At 44.3% G+C, this 25,088-nt stretch overlaps 1 protein-coding gene across 1 annotated transcript in view; it reads right to left on the bottom strand.

Moving 5' to 3' along the window:
- Nucleotides 1-25,088, bottom strand: part of LOC140538922 (synaptic vesicle glycoprotein 2C) — a 59,156-nt gene that overhangs the window by 4,459 nt on the left and 29,609 nt on the right. The window contains exons 4-14 of the mRNA XM_072661466.1: nucleotides 23,402-23,582; nucleotides 19,010-19,161; nucleotides 11,102-11,235; nucleotides 10,925-11,014; nucleotides 10,732-10,842; nucleotides 10,175-10,263; nucleotides 8,112-8,276; nucleotides 5,242-5,375; nucleotides 3,693-3,896; nucleotides 3,390-3,549; nucleotides 1-2,686 (exon numbers count right to left, since the gene is read on the bottom strand). The exon at nucleotides 1-2,686 is cut by the window's left edge and continues 4,459 nt beyond it. Coding sequence (XP_072517567.1) covers nucleotides 2,503-2,686; nucleotides 3,390-3,549; nucleotides 3,693-3,896; nucleotides 5,242-5,375; nucleotides 8,112-8,276; nucleotides 10,175-10,263; nucleotides 10,732-10,842; nucleotides 10,925-11,014; nucleotides 11,102-11,235; nucleotides 19,010-19,161; nucleotides 23,402-23,582 — 1,604 coding nt within the window. The 3' untranslated portion in view covers nucleotides 1-2,502. The remainder of the gene's footprint in view (nucleotides 2,687-3,389; nucleotides 3,550-3,692; nucleotides 3,897-5,241; nucleotides 5,376-8,111; nucleotides 8,277-10,174; nucleotides 10,264-10,731; nucleotides 10,843-10,924; nucleotides 11,015-11,101; nucleotides 11,236-19,009; nucleotides 19,162-23,401; nucleotides 23,583-25,088) is intronic.

Genomic DNA, 25,088 nt, shown 5'->3' with positions numbered 1-25,088 from the left:
TATATATATATATATATATATATAACCAATATATAATTGACCATTGAGTCTCCAACTGGCCAGTAAAAAAAAAAGTCCTTTTGGAGTGTTTCTATTGGTCCGTTCATCATGAAATTCTGATTCTCTTTATATTCTCTTTTTCGGGTGAAACCATAACGATGTGTGTCACACATATATTACATATCTCCTTTTTTGCCATTTTCTACTTTTCTCCATAATGTGAACCTGGCAGTCGTTCTTTACATTGTATCAGAATTTTAGGATGAAGGGACCAATAGAAATGCTCCAAAATGATTTGAAATAAAATCATTTTAAATTGACTTCCATTGAAAGTTAAGGATGTTTCCTTCTCCTGTAAAGCAGCCAGTTGAAGACTCAGTGGTCTATTATATATTGGTATATATATATATATATATATATATTTGTATATGTTATATGTTAATATATCTCATGCTTGAAAATGTCAAATAAGTTATTTTCAAATATACAAATACTCTACCTTATATACTACATAATGTATATTGAATATAAGAGAATTCTGTTTATTAAATTATATAAATCAAATTCTAACATATATAAAATTTGACCTTTTTTCTTCTCCTGTTGTTCTTCTGTTGCTGACTGTGACAATATATGAACTATAATGATCAGTTTCTCTGGTTTTAATGTGTTTTAGGGAAATTAACATTTGTGTTGTATTTCATAAATCATGAACATCATTTCCCCTAAAATCCAAATAAAAATAAAAATATTACTATTTAGAGCATTTATTTATTTATTAGCAGAAATGACAGCTGCTCAAATAATGCAGAGAAATGATTATTATAATAATAATTATAATGTAAAGAAGTTATTATTCAGATTTAAACACAGTGCTAATATCTGAACTTTGAGAGCATTCAGAATCACTATGCTAAAATAATAATAACCTCGACGGCCAATCACAGCTCTCATGTCTCGGCCGGCTCTCCACTAGTCTTTCACATTGCTGTTGGACTTTATGCCGTTCATAGTCTGCAGATTCAGATAACTCAGCTCTGCTTGATGAAATACCTGGAATTAAACGGCTGCATAGACACGGAGAGATGCGAATGTAAGGAAAATAAGTCATGTAAAGTATATGTATATATATATATAAATACATATATGGCCATATATCAGATTGGGACTCAGGGAGGAAAAATAAAAGCACAAGCACCCGAAAGCAAAGCCCCTGCAAATAAGCTTTAACTGACCACACAGATCACAGAAACACGAACAAAGTCTAAAGCCTTTTCGCTGCGATGATGAATCTTTAGGATTTCTTCTGCCAGCTTTGAAATCGTCATAAAAAGAGGAGGAAAAAAACAACTGCTTTCTGTTCAGCTTTTTGTTATTAAGAAGTGTTAGTAGCAGAGGTCAGAGGTCAGCAGAGAGTGAGCCTACACTAACACCAATAGCTGCTGTTATTACTCTCGATATTTTCTATGGCCTTGATTTTTTTCTCAGGACGGACTCAGGTGGAAAAGGCTTGAACATCGTCCACTCTGCGTGGAACCGGGCGGTGTGGAATAACAGCAAAGCTAAAATCAGTAGAGATTGTACTTTAACACAGTAATGTTGACAGTAGGCCGGGCAATAGGGGTCTGTCTCACAAAGCGGGGGTCTCTTAATAGTAAAATTTGCACTATTTGGTTTAGCCTAGCAGCTGAGTGGCTAACATTGTTAACAGCGGTGTGACAATGGATTTGCATGGTGTGGAGGGGGCAGAATTCACGGTGGCCACGCCCACTGAGTGGCAAAAAGACAGCGGTAGCGTTTAGTATGAAGGCCGCTGAATTTGCTTTGGGGGGGTCCCGGGTGGTGGGCCCCGGGATCAGAGGATCGATCGGCAGCCATCGGCAGCCGGAGCCCAGAGAGAGCACAATTGGCCATGCTATCTCTGGGGGGGGGGGGGGGGCGCTCTCTTTCCCCCAACATCACTCTAGTGCGGCGCTGGCCGTCACTGATGTCTGCTAGCCGGGTATACGGCAAATAGGTTGCCTGGTGACGTTGCATCAGTGGCAATTCAGAAAAAGAGGTGTGGCTAGCTGCGGAGGTGTCGGAGGGGGCGTGTTTTGGTCTCGCCCTAAGTAGTGCCGGGGGTGTTGCGTGTGATGGTGGGGGGCGATCTAATTTGGGGGGAAACGGGTAAAAAGCATACATTTATACACTTGGTGAGGCAGACCCCTGATCAAAACACACCACAAGAGTGGTCCGTTTGGCACTGCGAGGTTCCGGGCGGCTCAGTCGAGGCTCAGTCGAGGCTCAGTCGAGGAACTCTCGAGACTGCAGTGTCAGCAGTGTGAACGAGACTCGGCTACAAATGAAGTGAAGCAGTTAATAACCAGCGCAGATGATCTGATGAGTAAACGAGACGCCAGGGTGTCGATGTCTTAGCCTGTTGCATCTGCTCCAACCTGGAGTGTCCTCCTTGTTTCCGTGGCGACTCTTGGGTTAGAGGTGATTGGCCGGAGGTTGGGGTCACATGAGGACGTTGGCGCGGGTGTCTGGGAGTCGCAGTCCGACGAGGCCGCCGCAGACCAGCACAACGGAGGCCAGCAGGATGGGAATGGCTTTAGTGATGCCCACCAACGAGCCAAAAATCAGGTTGCCCAATACAGCTGCCAGCTTACACATAGCGTTGCAGAACCCGAAGCCAGTACCCCTACAACACACACACACACACACACACACAATTGGAAAGAAAGTTACAGAAATGAATCAAAACATTAGTGCTGAGTATATTTTTTGCTAGTGTTGATCTATATATCTATTCACTAAATGGACAAAAGTATTGGGACACCTGCTTATTCATTGCTTTTTCAGAAATCAAGGATATTAAAAAGAGTTTCTCCTGCTTATGTTGGAGTAACTGTCTCTACTGTCCAGGGATGAAAGCTTTCTGCTAGATTTTGCAGGAGCATTGCTGTGAGGATTTGATTGCATTCAGCGACAAGGGCCTTAGTGAGGTCAGAATGTTGGATCCATCATCCACAACTCCCCAGCTCATCCCAAAAGTACTGGATGGAGCTCCCCCATCCATCATTCCAGAGAACACAGCTCTTCCACTGCTCCACAACTCCTCAATGCTGGGGGGCTTTATCCCCCTCTAGCCCAGAGAGTCCTATTCTATTAGCAGTACGTCTCTACAGGAACTAGACAAGCTGTGTGTGTGTGTGCATTTGCACATCTGTGCCAGCAATGGGTGCAACTTAAAGTAGCTGAAAGCATTCATCAGAAGGGGTGTCCACAAACATTTGGACAATTTCACAGCCTGTGCATCAACAGGTGGTCTACAGTCTTTGACTGGAGCTGCAAGGGAGGTGTTTCTGATAAAGTGGCCTGTGAATGTGTGTGTGTGGATGTACCTTCTGTCGGTGGGATACAGCTCAGCTGTGACCACATCCAGTGAGTTCCAGGCGGATATACTGAGGCCGTTATACAGACACAGCATGGCGATCATCATGGACTCGCTGGTGCCGAACCACAGGAAGAAACAACTGATACCCGACAACACCATCGACCCTCCTAAAAGACAACAAACAAGCAATGGCGTTGCTAAGGTGTTGCTAGGTTCCTCATATGGAGTTGTGCTAGGTGGTTGCTAAGGTGTTGCTTGGTATCCCATACGCAGCTGTGTAATATATGGCATCCAGCGCAGATCGACTTACCCAGCATGCTTAATCGCCCAACTTTGTCCATGAGGAGGGCGGAGACAATGTTGCCTGGCAACACAGCCAGCGTCCCCAGGAAGTTGATGAAGTAGACCCAGTAGGCGCTGTAGTCGTCATCGAACGTGATCTGACAGCCCGTCTTATTGTGGGCGAACGTGCTGTTGATCACCGACGAGTCAATGAACTTCGAGTCGTCGATATCTGAGAGAGACATGAGTGTGAGGATGGCTTTATTTAGATTTGTGCACACACTGAGGCTCAGCAATAGCACCCCCTAATGGCCAGAGAGGGTACTTGAAGGTAGCCCATTTCTTATTAGGCATGATAAATACACAAAAGTATTGGGACACTTACTTATTGATTTTTTTTGGAGGATTTTGGAGGAGCACTGCTGTGAGGATTTGATTGCATTCAGACATCCCCAACTCCCCTTCTCATCAAAAGTACTGGATGGAGCTCCACAAGCCATCATTCCAGAGAACGCAGCTCTTTCACTGCTCCACAGCTCCTCAATGCTGGGGGGCTTTATTATACCCCTCTATTAGCCCACGCCTGGCATTAGGCAGCATGGTGCCATAATAGGGTGATGATGCTGATCTGCTCCAGAGAGTCCTATTCTATTGGCTGTACTTCTCTACAGGGACTAGATAAGCTGTGTGTGTGTGCTTTTGCACATCTGTGTCAGCAATGGGTGCAACTTAAAGTACTTAAAGTAGGGGTGTCCACAAACATTTGGACATGTAGTGTATGTTAAGTATGGTAAGGTTCAGAAAAGTGTGTTATAAACTTTAGGGTTTTTTACTGGTGTGTTCTTAATTTTCGGTGGAACCAAATATGCTGGTACGTTTTTGGAGAATTTTTAACGTATAAATTTACTATTTTTTTAAGTTATAGATTTTTTATTTATTTTTTGGTACAATAAGAGGAATTAAATAAGCCTGGGCTCTCCATTAACACATTAACAGGCTTTCTGTCTACCCACCCTTAATAAAAGCTCTCTGTCGCCCCCTTAAGTCCACAGAATGTATTACTCTTTGAGATTTTTGTACTATGTATCTAATATAAAGAAAAAAAAGAAATATATATATATATATATATATATATATATATATATATATATATATATATATATATATATATATATATTATTCTGAAGTGTTTGCAACATCAGCATTTCCACTGAACCCACTGATCTCTCCCTCCTTTTCTCTCTGTATTAGCATAAGGCCTACATTTCCCATGAGGCCTCCCAAATGCACAGTCTCAAGCTGTGGCCAGCATTTATTTTGCTGAATGCTGCAGTTCATTCTGGGCTGGAATCTTTGTCAGCTTGACTCTACAATGGCCTTGTCCTAAACCTCACGCTCCTCCATCAGAGGCCTGGTGATCACATAAGGAACCTGCCAGAATTGACTGACTGTGAGGCTGAATGTGTGGACTGGATGTGTGTGTGTGTGTGTGTGTGTGATACAAAGCCCAGACTCTAAGGTCTGTCTTTTTTACTTCACCTCTGTTGCATGACCCCCCCCCCCCTCCCTAAACTCACCTGTGTTGTAGAAGAAGGTGTCTAAGATGGTGCAGTTTTTGAAGAAGGAGCCGAGTGAAGTGACGTCCTCAAAGTAACAGTTCTGGAAGGTGGAGTCCTTAAACGTGACCGACTTAAACTTCATATTGACGAACCTGCCCACACAAAGCAACAGAGAGCTCTCAAACATGGTGGTGGTAGTGCGATGGCGAAGGCAACTGGTGACCTGACAAATTTGACAGTAGCAGTAATTGTGCTTTGATTGGGATATTATGTTTATATATTAAATATTGGGACATTCATATTTGGGATACAAACAGCCTGACCATCAGAAGTGGGTCAAGCTGGTGAAGCTGGTTGACAAGCTTAGCTCCTGACCAGTGTAAGGTATGCTTTTGTTTTGATGTTTGATGGTTTAGCTGGTCTACAAGCATGATATACCTGACCAAGCTAGACAAGCAGTATGACCAAACTTGACCATGCTGGTTGACCATCATGATTACCATCACCAAGCTAGTCGACTAGCATGACCAAGATGGTTGACCAGCATCACCAAGATGGTTAACCAGTATGACCATACTGGTCGACCAGTAGGACTAGCAAGACCAAGATGGTCGACCAGTAAGACCAGCAAGACCAAGCTGGTCGACCAGCATGATCACTATCACCAAGCTGGTTGACCACTATGACTGCGCTAGTCGACTATAATGACCAAGATGGTTAAGCAGTATGACCATGCTGGTCGATCAACATGGCCAACATGGTTGACCCGCATCACCAAGCTGGCTCTTGCTGGTTGACCAGTAAGACCAGCAAGAACAAGCTGGTTGACCAGCATGATCACCATCACCAAGCTGGATGTTTCAGTTTATTAGAAACCAAAGGAAGGTTCTGCAGTGACCTGGTCTACGAATGTAACAGGCTGAGCCACTAATAATATAATAAACACTAATAATCACACTCCTACAGAAAGTGGTGGTGGTTCTCCATCACTGTGTTCATCATTAGAACATCTCCAAAGTTCTCCTCTCTCATGGAGTCTAGTATTATTTAGAGTTCTCCTCAGATCAACACCTGGTTTGGTGGTAAATCAGGGCTTAATGATGGTAAATCAGGTGAGCTGCTGCTGCTGCTGCTGATGGAGTCGAACACATCCTCCACGCTGTGCTGGCTGGACTGGGAGGGGGGCGTCCAGGAGAACTTGGGGTAATAATACCTGGGATTTAAGCCACTACCGGCTGCAGCAGTGACATTTAACCACTTCTCTATTACCCGATCTGTACAGCACAGCAACCGTGCAACTGCTCACTGTACATTCCCACGGATAAACAGGATTATTCAGTGTCTACATAATGTACACTAAACGGACAAAAGTATTGGGACACCTATTCATTGGCTGTTTCTTCTGAAATCAAGGGTATTAAAAAGAGTTTCTTCTGCTTTTGTTGGAGTAACTTTCTCTACTGTCCAGGGAAGAAGGCTTTCTACTAGATTCTGGATAAGCATTGCTGTGAGGAATTGATTGCATTCAGCGACAATAGCAGCGTTAGTGAGGTCAGGATGTTGGATGATCACCACCCACCTCCACCTCATCCCAAAAGTACTGGATGGAGCTCCACCATCCATCATTCCAGAGAACACAGTTCTTCCACTGCTCCACAGCTCCTCAATGCTGGGGGGCTTTATACCCCTCTACTAGCCCATGCCTGGCATTAGGCAGCATGGTGCTGATAGGTTCATGATGTTTATCTGCTACAGGGAGTCCTAATCTTTTGGCAGTACTTCTCTACAGGGACTGGACAAGCTGTGTTTGAGTGTTTGTCTCATCAATGCATGCAAATTAAAGTAGAATTAGGGTGTCTACAAACATTTGGACATGTATTTGTGCAAGCAGGTGGGGAAAACAGTATAGGAGAGATAGAGCGCGAGAGAGAGAGAGAGAGAGAGAGGAAAGGAGATAAGAGGTTTTTAATTTCCTGTTGTCGGGACTGTTTCACGGCCTACTGGGACGCCACCCTAGGTGCCTTTCTTTTTTAAGATAAAGAACAATCACATTCACAACATGTGACCACACACACACACACACACACACACACACAGGTACACTGCACATTGTCTGGCCAGGCTGGACTGCAGACCAGTGGAGGATAAAATCTTAGATTGGAACTGAGCCAGGGTTTTATCTTATGGGAGTTGTGACGGGATTATTACCCATCAACAGCATTGATTTTAGCTCACACACACACACACACACACACACACATGCACCTGCCCTCTATTAAACCTGTGCAGGTCCCAGAGCAGAGCTGAGGAAGCAGCTGTGACAGCGATGAACTCAGTGCACACTGATCAGCCATAACATTAAAACCACCTGCCTAACACTGTGCAGGCCCCCCTCGTACTGTCAAAACAGCTCTGACCCGGCGAGGCATGGACTCCACAAGACCCCTGAAGGTGTCCTGTGGTCTCTGGCACCATTAATAACATACGTCCAGTAAGTTGTGAGGGGGGCAGGGCTTCCATGAGCATCAGTGAGCCTTGGGCACCTATGACCCTGTCGCCACTTCACTGGTTGTCCTTCCTTGAGGCACTTTTGGTAGGTCGGTACTGACCACTGCTTACTAGAAAACACCCCACAAGACCTGATGCCTGATGTTCTGGAGATGTTCTGATCCAGATATCTAGAACATCATAGTCTAGTTCTTGTCAAAGTGTCCCAGATTCTTACGCTTGTCCATTTTCCCCCCATCACCTTCAAGAACTGACCGTTCGCTCGCTGTCTAGTAGATCCACTGGAAGCAGATCGTCAGTGTTCTTCACTTGGTCTAGCAGTGGTTTTAATATTATGGCTGACTTGTGTAATTCTCCATCGTACCGATGATGAGACTGACCTGTCGTTGATGAAGAGTCCATTGGAGTGGACTTGGTTCTCCAGAGTAAAGTTGAAGGTGAAGTCTTCGATGCGTTCGTTACTGTGGATCTTCACCCGGGATGCATACTCATCTGCCTGTAGGTGCTTTATAACATCAGGAAACCACACGGACAGGCCGTAGTACCTGCACATAGAACCGGACGGGGTGTCCTTTTTTAGGACTTATAAGTCTCTGATTTGTGAGAAAACAGGAGAGAGAGAGAAGGAGTGTAGAGCGGTGAACAGGAGAACACACACTGATTTAACAGTGAGAAACTTAGGCCTTCCCACGCAGCTCCATGATCAGCCCATCACCCAGATAAAAACTTGAGGTCTTTAGTTACATTAACTGCAGTCCCTCTGATGCAGCTCCACCTCTGGGCCAATCATCTTCACAGTGACTGTAGAGACAACAGTAATTACACAGACACTAGTCCCACTCACGCAGCTCCACCTCTGGGCCCATATTCACAGTGACTGTAGAGACGACAGTAATTAAACAGACAGTAGTCCCTCTCTCGCAACTCCACCTCTGAGCCCATGTACCCAGTGACTATTGAAAGAAACAACAGTAATAACACAAACAGTAGTCCCTGTCACACAGCTCCCCCTCAGAGCTCTGTCCACATAATGGCCATATTGGCAACAGTAATTATACCGACAGTAGTCTCCCTCACGCAGCTCCACCTCTGAGCCTATCTACACAGTTACTAAACAGAGGCGACAGAAATTACAAAGGATTAGTCTCTTTGGAACAGCTCCACATCTGAGCCCATCCACACAGTAACTATAAAGACAACAGTAATTACACAGATAATAGTCCCTCTCATGCAGCTCCACCACTGAGCCCATCTATACAATGACTAAGCCAATAGTAATTACGCATACAGTAGCCTCTCTTATGCAGCTCTGCCTCTGTGTTCATCTACACAATGATTCTAGAGACAACTGTAATTAACTAGACAGTAGTCCCTCTCATGCAGGTCAACCTCTGAGCCCATCCATACAATAGCTATAGTGATGGCAGTAATTACACAGACAGTAGTCCCTCTCATGTAGCTCCACCACTGAGTCCATCCACACAATTGCTATAGTGGCAAAAGCAATTGTACGGACAGTAGACCCTCTTGTGCAGCTGCATCTCTGAGCCCATCCATACAATGACTATAGTGACAACAGGAATTCTACAGACGTTAGTCCCTCTCATGCAGCTCCACCACTGAGCCCGTCCTGACTTTAGAGAGAACAGTAATTACACAGACGTTAGTCCCTCTTGTGCAGCTGCATCTCTGAGCCCATCCATACAATGACTATAGTGACAACAGTAATTCTACAGACATTAGTCCCTCTCATGCAGCTCCACCACTGAGCCCATCTACACAGTGATACAGTGACAGAGAGACAACAGTAATTACACAGACGTTAGTACCTCTCGTGCAGCTCCATCTCTGAGCCCATTGATAGAATGACTATAGTGACAACAGCAATTCCACAGACATTAGTCCCTCTCATGCAGCTCCACCACTGAGCCCATCTACACAGTGACTTTAGAGACAACAGTAATTACACAGACGTTAGTACCTCTTGTGCAGCTCCATCTCTGAGCCCATCCATACAATGACTATAGTGACAACAGTAATTCTACAGACATTAGTCCCTCTCATGCAGCTCCACCACTGAGCCCATCTACACAGTGACTTTAGAGACAACAGTAATTACACAGACGTTAGTCCCTCTCGCACAGCTCCACCTCTGAGCAATTACAAAAGGACAGCACCTCATTACACTCGTGCACACAGTGTGAGCTTGCGTGTCCGTGAGTTAGAAAGTGTGTGTGAGTGTGTGTGTAAGACACTCTTTGATCCTAAAAGCCTGACAGAGCGGAAAGGAGAGTTTTCCACATGGCAGAAGACTTTTTATCTAATATTTCTTTCATATGGATGGATCATTTAGCTGACTCCTAGACATGTGTGTGTGTGTGTGTGTGTGTGTGTGTGAGAGAGAGAGTGAGACAGAGAACAAGACTGGAGAGTTGTCTCTTACCCAAAAGACAGAGAAAACCACACAATCGCCAGCTTTACTGTGTTGTCCTTCACAGGGTAATCCCAGCACCTTAGGAACGTCATCCAGATCTATAACACACATGTGACAAAAGTATTGGGACACCTGCTCATTCATCGTTTCTTCTGAAACCAAGAGTATTAGACATAGTTAATGCTACTTTTGTTGGAGTAACTGTCTCTACTGTCCAGGGAAGAAGACTTTACTAGATTTTGGAGAAGGATTGCTGTGAGGATTTGACTGCATTCAGCGACAAGAGCCTTAGTGAGGATCATGTTTATCATGTTTGAGTCCTATTCTATTGGCATTACTACTTCACAGGAACTAAACAAGCTGTGTCTGCAATGGGTGCAGCTTAAAGAAGCTGAATGCATTCATTAGAAGGGGTGTCCACAAACATTTGGACATATAGTGCATATGAATTAGTTTGGTGCTCGCTCTTCCAATTAGGGGATCATCACTGTGCCGAGCCAGACAGACGCCTGTGGGAATCCCAGGCCTGAGATGTTGGGAGTGTGTGTGGGAGCAGGTGTACTGACCCCTCGGAGTTCGCTCCGGATGCGGAACAGCACTTTAGCTGCAGGGTTCGCCGACTCGGACTGCATCTCCACCAGCTCATCCAGCTGCTTAGGGATCTTTATACGGTTCACCTGCAGGGGGAGACAAAAACCCAGGTGTCTATACTGTACAATACTAGTGTGTGTGTGTGTGTGTGTGTGTGTGTATACTCACAGTAAAGACTTTCTCAGGCTCTCCTCTCGCACGCATATTGGTGTCGTGTATCTGTTTCAGCACCATCCACGCCTCATCATGCTTCCCCATCTACCGAGCACAGAAGCACCATCAGACACCGTAAGACACCCCCCCCCCCCATACACACTCACACACTGCCACACACTCGAGACTTACCTCCAGAAAGTAGCGTGGGCTCTCAGGCATGAAGGTGAGGGCTACGACCGCACACACACACGGCAGCGCACACACCACCACAAACACTCGCCAGCTGTGGAACTGATACGCTGAGCCCATACTGAAACTCCAGCCTGCACACACACACACACACACACACACAAACACACACAGAATTAAAACACACATTTGGTGGTACAGCTGACCAGAAATACAGTGTGTGTACATGACATCATTGAAACATCAGTATCAGCAGATATTTGCACAATCTCAGCAATATCTGCAGATGGTACAATATATTGACAAAAGTATTGGGACATCACTCATTCACTGAAATCAAAGGGTATTAAAAGAGCTGATCCTGCTTTTGTTGGAGTAACTGTCTCTACTGTCCTGGGAAGAAGGCTTTCTACTAGATTTTGAAGGAACATTGCTGTGAGGGTTTGATTGTATTTACCGATTAGAGCTCAAGTCTGGATAATCCCCACCCCACTTCATCCCAGCTCCACCATCCATCATTCTAGAGAACACAGTTCTTCCACTGCTCCACAGCTCCTCAATGCCCCCCCCCACCCCAGTAGGTTCTATTTGTCTAATATGTATCCCCTCCAGAGAGTCCTGTTCTATCTAGGTGAAGATCTGAGGTGAGAAATGTTCTCCTCCCCAAAAACTGATGGTTCGATACTCTTTAATGGTGGTAAACCGTTACGCTGGAGTCTCCAGTGAGCTGCTGGGTTAGAATGGAGGAGAAATCAATAGTCAGCGCACACTGACAAACGTCCATCTGTCCTCAGGTATGCACTGATAAATGCCAGGAGTGCAGATTGGGGGGTCATACAGCAATATGTACGTGAAATCTATTTAAAGCAAACTAAACATTAAATGTAGTTAAATGTGAGTGCACAAAATGCAAAAGTAAGGGCACATTAAATATGGGATGTTTATTTTTTTCAGTCCATAATGTAAATCTGGTAGTTGTTCTTGACCTATTGGTTCTTGGACCAATAGAAATGCTGCAAAAGATAGATATTGTATATTGTATCAGAAATGTATATGACATTATATGACATATTATATATATATATAATACATATATAGCATAGCATGTATTAGAATTAAATATTTTTACATTGACTTCAATTGAAAGTGAAGCTTTCTTTCATCTACATGCACACACACAATACAGTGTAGAGGTTTTAGACCCCTAATCCCATCACTCTACCCCCCGTCTCTCAGCAGTGAGAGAGTTTTACTGTAGAAGCTCCAGAACATAAATCCAGTAAAAAGGAGAAACAAGAGCTTCTCATTCTGAAGAAAGAAAGTAGTGAGATCTTGTCGGTGAGCTAGTCTGAAGAACAGAGCTTGGTCGGTTCCTCCAGGGTTCTCCTGGACGCCCCCCAGTCCAGCCAGCACAGTGTGGAGGATGTGTTCAACTCCATCAGCAGCATCAGCAGCAGCAGCAGCAGCAGCTCACCATCATTAAGCACAGAACCACCTGGGATAGCATAGCAACCATGTAGTAATAGACTAGGCACTGCTTGGTAGTGGGAACCACCATTTAAGCTGCACAACCATCCTGCATGTCCTGCATGTCTACAATTAATGCTAAAACCTATCCTGTATATCAGCAGAGAAACACATATGAGTGCATATTGGTGTACACAAATTCCCTCACACACACTTATACACACTAGTACACGTCGTAAACTTGCTACATATATTCATAATTCATAAAAATCTAAAAATCATAAAAAATCTAATTTCATATGCATTATTCATTTCTCTCACTTTCTTTGTTGTTGTTTTTCTGGTCACACCAACATGCCTCACTGTGTGGATATGAGGCCTACAGATGATAAGGCCTGAACAACAGTGCTATCTTACACATCTCTCTGCCATACACACACACACACACACATGCACACACACATACAAACAGACACAGCTGTGAGATCACTATCTGGCAGCCCTGCGTTGTCTCTTACCACTGAACCTGAAAGGCTGGATCATTATCTGGCAGCACAGCCCCTCTCGCAGCTGAGGAGAGTCTGAGGAGTCGGATCTTTATCCCGCCCGGCTCAGCGTCCCCCCGCTTCACACTCTAAAGAGCTCTCTAATAGTGACAAAAAGATCCTCTGAAAAAGTTCAGATCACTATCTGGCAGCAGCGTTATCTCTGAGCTTCAGTCTCAGTCAGACCAGGTCGTTTTCTGGGGCAGATGTGTTCATCCTGCACTTACATTCAGAAACTCTGAGACCTTGGAATATGAAAGTATGTCTACATGTAAACTCTATATAACTTTAAAATGAACCCAAATAATCATAAAGTCAGTGGTCAGTGAGAGTGTCTACCTGTAATTAACTCTATATAACATTAGAATAAACCCAAATAAACATAAAGTCAGTGGTCAGTGAGAGTGTCTACCTGTAATTAACTCTATATAACATTAGAATAAACCCAAATAAACATAAAGTCAGTGATCAGTGAGAGTGTCTACCTGTAATTAACTCTACATAACATTAGAATAAACCCAAATAAACATAAAGTCAGTGGTCAGTAAGTGTATCTACATGTAAACTCTATATAACATTAGAATTAACCCAAATAAACATAAAATCTGTGGTCAGTGAGAGTGTCTACCTGTAATTAACTCTATATAACATTAGAATAAACCCAAATAAACATAAAATCAGTGGTCAGTAAGAGTGTCTACCTGTAATTAACTCTATATAACATTAGAATAAACTCAAATAAACATAAAGTCAGTGGTCAGTGAGAGTGTCTACCTGTAATTAACCCTATATAACATTAGAATAAACCCAAATAAACATAAAGTCAGTGGTCAGTGAGAGTGTCTACCTGTAATTAACTCTATATAACATTAGAATAAACCCAAATAAACAGAAAGTCAGTGGTCAGTGAGAGTGTCTACCTGTAATTAACTCTATATAAACCTAAATTAGCAGTCTGTTCCTTGCAGACGTTTATCACACCGTACATACACATGGCTCCTGTGTGTGAGTGTGTCAGTAAAGCTGTGTATACAGGAGGGAGTGTATGACAGTGTGTGTGTCTTGAGCCCTGTGGGTGTGTGTTGAGCTGCTGCTGTAGAGAATCTTATTATATGGATTAGGAGTATAATGGACTGAACGCACAGCCGGCTGCCTGAGCTGCTGCTCACATTGATGTACAGCATGCGCGCGCACACACACACACACACACACACACACACACACACACACACACACACACACACAGGAACACAGGCACAGAGCTATAGAGCTAAAGAGAGAGTTTATATTTTTCTGACATGAACACACTTAAAGAAACACAGACAGAAACTCACACAATTTAAGACATTATTGTATCTTCCTCACTACACACACATACACACAATTCACACTCACCCAATCACAAGTCACACTGTATTATTTTTGGGTAAGAATGATGTAAACTACAAAAAAAGTGCACAATGAATGTGCAAGTTAATATAGACTTTTTAAATGTGTGTATTTATGGTTTTATTGGAGCCTCAGAGCGAGTGTCCACTCTTCTCATAGTCTGAGGTGTTAATGGGTCTCCACACAGTCATCTACCCCATGCTTTCACCATGTTCACAGTCTGCAGTTTTCTAAACTCACTAATGCAGTGAGGTTATGTTCAGTGTTCAAAATGTTTATATCTGTCTATCCGAGGGACCCGGAATGGGCGTGGCCTAAACCTCAACATTATAATTTGTTTATTTATTGGAGACCCCAGCAAAGCTCTGCTGCCCTGAGAGCAGTGAGTGGTCTACAATAAACTGTAATCACATCGCAGTCAGTAAATATACACTATTTGTCCAAATATTTGTGGACACCCTTTATAATAAATGCATTCAGCTTCTTTAAGGTGCACCCATTACTCCCACAGATGTGCAAATGCATACATACAGCGTGTCTATCCCTATAGAGAAGTACTGCCAATAGAATCGGACTCTCTGGAGCAGATCAACATCATGACCCTATTGGCACCATGCTGCCTAATGCCAGGCGTGGGCTAGTAGAGGGCTATAAAGCCCCCCCAGCATTGAGCAGAAAATCTTTTTAATATCCTTGATTTTGGAAGAACAATTGAAAGAACACATGTCCCAATACTTTTGTCAATATAGCGTGTATTACTTGAGAACCAAGAATGATAAATTCTGCAGATCCATAAGTGCAGAGAGACAAACAGCAACAGCAGTCCTCATCAACTAGAACATCAGCATCAGAATCTATACTGTTAGGAGAGCACACACACACACACACACACACACACACACACACACTCTAGCACCAGTCCTCCAACACCACCCCTCCCCACACATCCCACAGAGATGGGAGCATTGCGGCAGAACCATGTTCACACACACCACTGCCTCTGAATGTGGAAAAACGAGGTGGTAAAACAAGAGCGGCTAATCAATTGACCTCAATTATGAGCTGCAGTCACTCTCTGGACGAACGGGACGGAGAGGAGGGAGGGAGGTGAGAGTGAGGGAAGGGTTTTTAAGCTGTAATGAAAAGCTGTGAGGGTGAAATTCAGGCAGTAACAACAGAACAGGGCCAGACCATGGTCAGCAGGACACACACACACACACACACACACACACACACACACACACACATAGAGCTTAATTGCTTAGAACACACTCGTTTAGCATTGACCTCAGAGAAAACAATGAATTCACACTTCGGTTCAAATGTAGTGGCTTCTTTAGTTTAGTGCTGACGTAAAGTAGCTTAGACGTGTAATGTAGTGAATAATCAAATAACATGGTGCTAACTGCAGACCTCAATCATCACACACTCTCCTCAAACTGTGGGGAGGTGATAGCTAATAGAGAACGTATAAAGAGAAACTAGGCAATAATAAACTAAGAGAGAAGAGAAGAAAAGATAAGAGAAGAGAAAGGAGATGAGAAGAGAAGAGAGAGAAGAGAAGAGAAGAGAAGAGAAGAGAAGAAAAGAGAAGAGAAGAGAGAGGAGAAGAGAAAAGAAGAGAAGAGAGAGAGAGGAGATGAGAAGAGAAGAGAAGAGAAGAGAAGAGAAGAGAAGAGAGGAGAGGAGAAGATAAGAGAGGAGAAGAGAAGAGAAAAGAAGAGAAGAGAGAGAGAGGAGATGAGAAGAGAAGAGAAGAGAAGAGAGGAGAGGAGAAGAGAAGAGAGAGGAGATGAGAAGAAAAGAGAGATGAGAGGAGAGGAGAAGAAAAGAGAGATGAGAAGAGAAGAGAAGAAAAGATAAGAGAGGAGAAGAGAAGAGAAAAGAAGAGAAGAGAGAGAGAGGAGATGAGAAGAGAAGAGAAGAGAAGAGAGGAGAGGAGAAGAGAAGAGAGAGGAGATGAGAAGAAAAGAGAGATGAGAAGAGAAGAGAAGAGAAGAGAAGAGAAGAGAAGAGAAGAGAAGAGAGAGGAGATGAGAAGAAAAGAGAGATGAGAAGAGAAGAGAAGAAAAGATAAGAGAGGAGAAGAGAAGAGAAAAGAAGAGAAGAGAGAGAGAGGAGATGAGAATAGAAGAGAAGAGAAGAGAGGAGAGGAGAAGAGAGAGGAGATGAGAAGAGAAGAGATAAGAAGAGAGAAGAGAAGAGAAGAGAAGAGAGAGGAGATGAGAAGAGAAGAGAGAGGAGATGAGAAGAGAAGAGATAAGAAGAGAGAAGAGAAGAGAAGAGAGAGGAGATGAGAAGAGAGAGGAGAAGAAAAGAGAGATGAGAAGAGAAGAGAAGAAAAGATAAGAGAGGAGAAGAGAAGAGAAAAGAAGAGAAGAGAGAGAGAGGAGATGAGAAGAGAAGAGAAGAGAAGAGAGGAGAGGAGAAGAGAAGAGAGAGGAGATGAGAAGAGAAGAGATAAGAAGAGAGAAGAGAAGAGAAGAGAAGAGAGAGGAGATGAGAAGAGAAGAGAGAGGAGATGAGAAGAGAAGAGATAAGAAGAGAGAAGAGAAGAGAAGAGAAGAGAGAGGAGATGAGAAGAGAAGAGATAAGAAGAGAGAAGAGAAGAAAGAGGAGATGAGAAGAGAAGAGAAGAAAGAGGAGATGAGAAGAGAATAGAAGAGAAGAAAGAGGAGATGAGAAGAGAAGAGAAGAGAGAGGAGATGAGAAGAGAAGAGAAGAGAAGAGAGAGGAAAAGAGAAGAAAGAGGAGATGAGGTAAAAAGAGAGCAGAAGAAAGAGGAGAGAAGAGAAAATAAAATAAGGGTAAGAAGAGAGGAGAAGTGGTGGCTCAGCGGTTAGAGCGCCGGGCTGTCGATAACAAGGTTGTGGGTTTGATTCCCGGGCTCGGCAAGCTGCCACTGCTGGGCCCTTGACCTTCTCTGCTCCCTGGGGGCTGGAGTTGGCTGCCCACTGCTCTGGGTGTGTGTACTGACTGCCCCTAGTTCACTGGTGTGTGTGTGTGTGTGTGTGTGTGTGTGTGTGTGTGTGTGTGTGTGTGTGTGTGTGTTCACTACCACAGATGGGTTAAATGCGGACGACACATTTCGCTGTACAGTGACAAATATGTGTACCTTTAGAAGAGGTGAGAAGCTGAAGTTTAGGCTGAAGGAGAAAAACTAATTCACAGTGATGAAGAGGAGCAGAGAGATGGAGAGAGGGTTCTGCTTCTTCTCCTTCGTCCCTCCATCACACCTTTATCTCTCCTCCATTCACTTCTCATTTCCTGTGCTGTGGTAATGATGAATTATAGGATACTATCTCTCCACCTTCTGTTCCTCTCTCTCTCTCTCTCTCTCTCTCTCTCTCTACTATTCCATGTCTCTCCCTCTCTTTATTTACCCTCTACATCCTATCCTTTTCTCCTCTACTTTCCTCTTCTCAATTTCTAATGTTTCACTTCTTCCTCACATTCTCCTGCTCTCTCTCTTTCTCTCTCTCTCTCTCTCTCTCACTCTCTCTCTCTCCTCCTTTCACACCTCTCTGCGCTCGCTCTCATTCAGTACTGTGTTCCTTCATCCTTTAAATATCCTTAACCCAGCCTACATTAATCATTTCACCACCCCCCTCTCTCCCCTCGCTCCCTCTGCTATCCTCAGACGACCTCTTCCCTGCTCTTCTCTCCTCCTTTGTTCCAGAATCCATTCTCGCCCTGCTCTATCCCTCCTCCTTCAGACCTATCCTGCGTTCAGGGGCTTGTAATTCCATTATTTCACAGACAATAACGCTGTAATCCCACCAGACTAGATGAAATTCCACAGTGGTGTAAAGGAGTGTTTACTGAGTGACATATCTCATTAGCTGCGGCGGAGCTCGTCCGAGAGCACTGCTATTGTACTTCTTGTTACTGTCAAAAGTGATCATGCAAAGCGCGAAGGTGTAGAAATGTGGAAAGGTCACAAAGCAGCAGATCAGGACGCCAGGAGGGACGCACCACATACCCGTCAGCAAAGCACCAGCCCCCAGACGCCAGTGATACAATTGTGCTCTCTCTGGACCTCGGCTGCCGATGGCTAGCGGCATGACCGGGATTCGAACCAGCGACCCTCTGATCATGGTGACAGCGCTTGGACCACCTGGGCCCCCTCAGGTGTGATTTTTACATTGCCCACACCTGTTACTTGCCAATAATTTTGTCTGGCCCATTTTTGGACCCCCCGGCCCGCCCCCCCCGACTAGCAAACGCCCCCTTCGCTGGAGGGAAGCGCCACATACCCGTCAACAAAGCACCAGCCCCCAGACGCCAGTGATACAAGGCTGATTGTGCTCTCTCTGGACCCGGCTGCCGATGGCTAGCAGCATGACCAGGATTCGAACCAACGACCCTCTGATCATGGTGACAGCGCCTTAGCCCCCTTAGGTGTGATTTTTATATTGCCCACATCTGTTACTTGCCACAGGTGCATTTAAACGAGCATCTCATACTTCAAACAAAGTTATATACCCACAATATAACTTGGACTCACCATAGTGGGGAATGATGGCCCAGGCCATGGCAGAGGCGTAGATCCCACCTATCATCCAGAACATACAGAGCCAGCTCAGGTGCTCACCACGCTTCTCCCGTGCCAGGAACTCCGCAAAGTACGAAAAGACGATGGGTACTGCTCCACCAATCCTGTAGAGAAGGATGGGAAAAGCAGTATGTAATAATTCATAGAAATACTGTATGTAGAATTAGACTCCTGGTCAGAAGATCAGCTGCAGATGATCAGAACATGGTTGGAGAGGATTATTCTGGAGGAGTCTGGAGTCTTATTTAAACCTCAGACGTTTAGTCTGGTCTGATCTTGATTGAGGGTTGAAGTGAGGGGTGAAGAAGATCACCATCATGGCCAGATCCAGATCCAGAGAGCTCTCTGAGGCCTTCAGAAAGAAGGTTGAGGTGGAGATGCAGAGGAGTCTGGGAAGGGGTTTGAGAAGATCTCAGAACTGTTAGAAATCAGATGTTCCACTAAATCATCTACAAGTAGAACAGCTGACCATGAACATGGCTAGGTCAGGACGTTCTAGCAAGTTCAGGCCACAAGAGAAGTAAAGAAGCCTCCAACAGTCCTCAAATGTCATCATGGTAGCAGGTAGATCTCACCACAGCTGATGATGAAGGAGGAAACCCAAGATCTATCTTTCTGAAGGCCTCAGAGAGCTCTTTTGATCTGGCCATGATGGTAATCTTCTTCACCCCTCACTCACTTCAACCATCAATCAAGATCAGACCAGACTAAACGTCTGAGGTTTAAATAAGACTCCAGACTCCTCCAGAATAATCCTCTCCATCCATGTTCTGATCATCTGCAGCTGCTTCCTGGATCCTCTGTCTTCATCACTGCTCCTTTAAACACACCCTGGAGCTCGTAATGCCCTGAAGTTAATCTCCGCTCAGCCACTACAACACCTAATTAATACACAGAATCGACCCATGCATCAGGGCTGTGTCTGAGCATGACCTTTGACTCCTGTGTGTGTATGTGTGTGTGTGTGTGTGTGTGTGTGTGTGTGGTGGGGTTGGCGGGGCTGCAGATTGGCGCACTGCTGAAGATAAGCACTCCACAAGGACAGAGCACAGGCCACTCATTCAATTAGCAATAAAACACACTGCTGTACTTATTCTACTCTCTCTCTCTCTCTCTCTCTCTCTCTCTCTCTCTCTCCTCTCTTGCTGACTCTCTCTCTCTCTCTCTCTCTCTTGCTTACTCTCTCGCTCACTCTCTCTCTCTTTCTGCTGCAATGTCAGAGCAGAACACACTGCTGCTCACTGGGCTGTTTTAACCTGCTGGCACTGACCCATAACTTACGCACAGGGTGGCATAAAAACAGAGGGAGAGAGAGGGGGGAGGGAGAGAGACTTAGAGAATGAAGGGGGGGGGGAGAGACAGCAGAGAGAGAAAAAGAAGAGAAAGGGAGAAAGAAAGAGAAATAAGAGAGGAAAAGAGGAATAGAGAAAAATACAGCAAAAGACTGAGACAGGAAGAAGACAAATGAGGACAGAAACAGAGTGAGATTAAATAATGAGATAAAAGAGCGAGAGAGAAAAAGAGAAATAAAGAGAGAGAAAGGGAGAAAGAGTGAGATAGAAAGAGAAAGCAAAGAAAAAGCAGAGATAAATAAGAGAAAATCAGATAATGTGAGAGAGAAAGAGACAGCAGGGAGATATCGAAATGAAGAGAGAAACTGAGAAAGAGTGAGATAGAAAGAGAAAGAAGAGCAAAAGAAGAGAAATGAAGAGAATTTTAGAAAGAGTGAGAGAGACAGAGAAAGCAGACAGAAAGAGAAAACAAAAGAAAAATGAGAAAGAGTGAGAGAGAAAGAGAAAGTAGGGAGAAAGAAGAGAAATTAAGAGAGAAAATGAGAAAGAGTGAGATGGAAAGAGAAAGCAAAGAGAAAGAAGAGAAAGAGTGAGCAAGAAAGAGAAAAAAGAGAAAGAAGAGAAATGAAGAGAGAAAATGAGAAAGAGTGAGATGGAAAGAGAAAGCAAAGAAAAGGCAGGGAGAAATAAGAGAAAATGAGATAATGTGAGAGAGAAAGACAGCAGAGAGAAATAGAAATGAAGAGAGAAAATGAGAAAGAGTGAGATAGAAATAGAAAGAAGAGCAAAAGAAGAGAAATGAAGAGAATTTTAGAAAGAGTGAGAGAGACAGAGAAAGCAAAAGAAAAATGAGAAAGAGAAAGTAGGGAGAAAGAAATGAAGAGAGAAAGTGAGAAAGCGTGAGCAAGAAAGAGAAAGCAGGGAGAAAGAAGAGAAACAAAGAGAAAATGAGAGTGAGATGGAAAGAGAAAGCAAGGAGAAAGAAGAGAAATTAAGAGAGTAAGTGAGAAAAAGAATGCTGGGAAAAAGAGAAAGGAAGAGAGAATGAAAAGAAATGAGAGAAAACGAGAAAGAGTGAGATGGAAAGAGAAAGCGAGGAGAAAGAAGAAAAACGAAGAGAGAGATAGAAAAAGAAAGAGAGTGAGAAAAAGAAGGAAAGCAAAAAGAGAGTGAGTGCAATACGAAGATACACTATATAGACAAAAGTATTTGGACACACTTCTTAATCATTGAATTCAGGTGTCTGATTCAGTCCTATTACCACCACAGCTGTATAAACTCCAGCCTCTAGTCCTGCAGTCTGTATTTCTTCCACACATCAGTGAAAGAACGGGAGGTTCTGAAGAGCTCACTGAACTCCAGCGTGGTTCTGTATGTAATAGGAGACACCGCTGCACCAACAACTACAAGTCAGCTGGAGAAATTTAGACCTTCCCTCCTAGATCTTCCTCCATCAGCTGTGAGTGGTGTTATTATTGAACAGTGGGAGAGTTTAGGAGGAACAGCTCACAGAAAGCAGCTCAGTGTCCACCGAGTGTCTGTCAGACCACGTAAAGTTACAGAGCGGGGTCAGGGCCGAGTGCTGAGCTCAGACTTTTCTCATAGTGCAGAAAAGCCTCCAACTGACTCAATAACTGCAGAGCTCCAGACCTGCTGCTGCTGGTAGAGCTGCAAAGCAAATAAGGACCAGCTCCATATTAATGCCTATGGGTTTACAATGGGATGTCCTAAAAAAATGCTCCTGTAGGTGGAATGTGGAGGTGTCCCAATACTTTTGTCCATATAGTGTAGATAGAGAGAGTAGCGAGAGTGAGATGGAGTGTGTGGTCTGGCTTGTGCTGCTCACAGAGGAGTCGTTATCTCAGCATGGAGCCCAGACAGAATGTTCTGGAGCACATGGGGGTCACTATGTGTCACACTAAGTGTGTGTGTGTGTGTGTGTGTGTGTGTTTCACTACAAGAGCACACACCCCATGGTGGGCGGCAGAAGGCCCTTACAGCAACAGCTACAGCCTGAGGTCAAACTGAGGTCAAACTCCTGCCGCAGCCCAATCAAACGCTAAACTGCTCCCTGGACCGCCGTAAAGAACCCTCTAGAATTAAACGAGTAGAACCGCTCTGGACGAGGATAATTAAAGAGCCCTCGAGCAGCAGAGGCCTTCGCTGATTTGACTCTGCTGCAGAGAGAAAGAGCAATTACGGCACTCAACGTCTGACGCCCCTAAACACGGGGTGGTAAAATAAGAGAAGTGTATCGCCCTACAGGGTGGGTTCACACCTGAAAGGTCCAGGCCAAGGTTCATGTTTGTGCTACACTGTGTACATCTGATCCGGTTCGTTTGGGTTTCACACTGCAGTTTAGCGACTGCACTGAAAAACTCTGCATGACAGACCTACACTATTTGGACAAAAGTATTGGGACACACATTTATTCAGTTTCTTCTGAAATCAAGGGAATTAAAAAAAAAAAGAGTTTCTCCTGCTTTTGTTGGAATAACTTCTTGGAGTCTCTACTGTCCAGGTAAGAAGGCTTTCTACTAGATTTTAGAGGAGCATTGCTGTGAGATTTTGATTGCATTCAGTGACAAGAGAATTAGTGAGGATCCCCAACTCTCATATATTAGTATATAAGTATTGGATGGAGCGCCACCATCCATCATTCCAGAGAACACAGTTCTTCCTCTGCTCCACAGCTCAATGCTGCTGGGGGGCTTTATACCCCTCTACTAGCCCACGCCTGGCATTATTAGGCAGCATGGTGCCAATAGGGTCATGATGTTTATCTGCTACAGAGAGTCCTATTCTGGCAGTACTTCTTTATCTACAGGGACTAGACAAGCTGTGTGTGTGCACATCTGTTTAAGTAATGGGTGCATTAATGTGTTCATTAGAAAGGGTGTCCACAAATATTTGGACAAGTCAAGTATATATGCTGCAATTATGGCAATACTAATAACTATATGACTCTGACCTCCAGGACTTTGACCCTTAAACCCGCCCACAGTGGTATAAGAAACAGAGGGTTTTGCAACCGTGAACAGAAGGTACTCACCCAAACCCCGACAGCATCCTGCAGAAGAGGAATGTGCTGTAGCCCTGCACGAACGAGGACAGGAAGGCGAAGAAGCCGTTGACAGACATGCACACCAATAGACACTGCCGTCTGCCCACTTTGTCCGACAGACCTCCCCAGAAAAACGCTCCCACCATCATTCCCAGGTACACAATACTACCTGCAGAACACAGAGACAGAGACAAGGCAAGAGTCTTTGATTAGGTCTATTGTATGAAATGTTACTAAACATATTTTTCGGCCAATGTAAGCTTTGTTTCTGCAGCCCAGTCACTCACAAGCAAACCGATCAGCCATAACATTAAAACCACTAGCAGGTAAAGTGAAAAACATGGCACCTGTAAAGGGGTGGGATATGGCAGCAAGTGAACAGTCAGTTCTTGAAGGTAATGAAGGTGATGAAGGTGTTGAAGCAGGAAAAATTGGCAAAAATAAGAAAGAAGAGACACTTTGACAAGAACCAAACTGTGATGTTCTAAACGACTGGGTCAGAACATCTCCAAAAAGCAGGTCTTGGCAGGTCTCAGGCAGGTCTTGTGGGCAGGTCTTGTGTGCTCCAAGGAAAGACAATTGGTGAACCAGCGACAGGGTCATCCCTAGACTCACTGATGCTCATGGAGGTCCCACCTCACAACTGCTAACGTTAGCCTTGGTGCCAGACACCACAGAATGCTTTCAGAGGTCTTGTGGAGTCCATGCCTCGACTGGTCAGAGCTGTTTTGGTGGCACAAGGGGGGGGTCTACTCAACATTAGACAGGTGGTTGTAATGTTATGGCTGATGAAACTGTCTAGGCCTGACTGAACGAGCGTATCCTTAAGACACGTTCCTTATGCTCAGAGATGTAGACAGAGAGCTAGATTGTAAGAAACACAGCCAGGCCTTTATTTATTCAGACAGGTCCAATCCCATCTGATACTTTAGCTGTAACAGCATAGAGTCCCATCTGGCCCTGAAAATACACACACACACATACACACACACACACACACACACACATACTCTCACACACACAGGCATAAAATGCTGACTGTAAAGACTGAGGCTTGATTAAACAGCACTCTGTGTACTCTTCTCTTAGTCTGAGGAGTTATGTTCATGGGTCTCCGAACAGTCATCTACCCCACGCTTTCGCTGCTGTCTGCAGTTTTCTAAACTGTAATAGTGCTCAAAATATCTGTACGTCTGTCTGAGGAACCAGAAGTGGGCGTGGCCTAAACTTCAAAATGATGATTTGTTTATTTATCGGAGACCCCAGAAGAGATCTGCTGCCCTGAGGTCAGTGAGTGGTCTGCATGGGCTACACAAAGCAGTAAAAGATAAGCTGTAATCATATCTCAGTCAGTAAAGATAAACTAAATGTCCAAATGTTTGTGGACACCCTTTCTAATGAATGCAATCGGTTACATTAAGTTGCACCCATTGCTGACACAGATGTGCAAATGCACACAAAACAGCTTGTTTCTGTAGTAGAAGTACTGCCAATAAAATAGGACTCTCTGGGGCACCATGGGTACCATGCCTAATGCCAGGTGTGGGCTAGAGGGGTATAAAGTCCCCCAGCATTGAGCTGTGGAGCAGTTGAGGAACTGTATTCTCTGGAATGATGGATGGTGGAGCTCCATCAAGTACTTTTTTTTCAGATGAGTTGGGGATGATGAGGTGGG

The sequence above is a fragment of the Salminus brasiliensis genome, chromosome 18 (genome assembly GCF_030463535.1).
Source record: "Salminus brasiliensis chromosome 18, fSalBra1.hap2, whole genome shotgun sequence".
Taxonomy (NCBI): Eukaryota; Metazoa; Chordata; class Actinopteri; order Characiformes; family Bryconidae; genus Salminus; species Salminus brasiliensis.
Note: the sequence above shows the minus strand (reverse complement) of the source record. Positions and strands in the feature narration are given on the sequence as shown.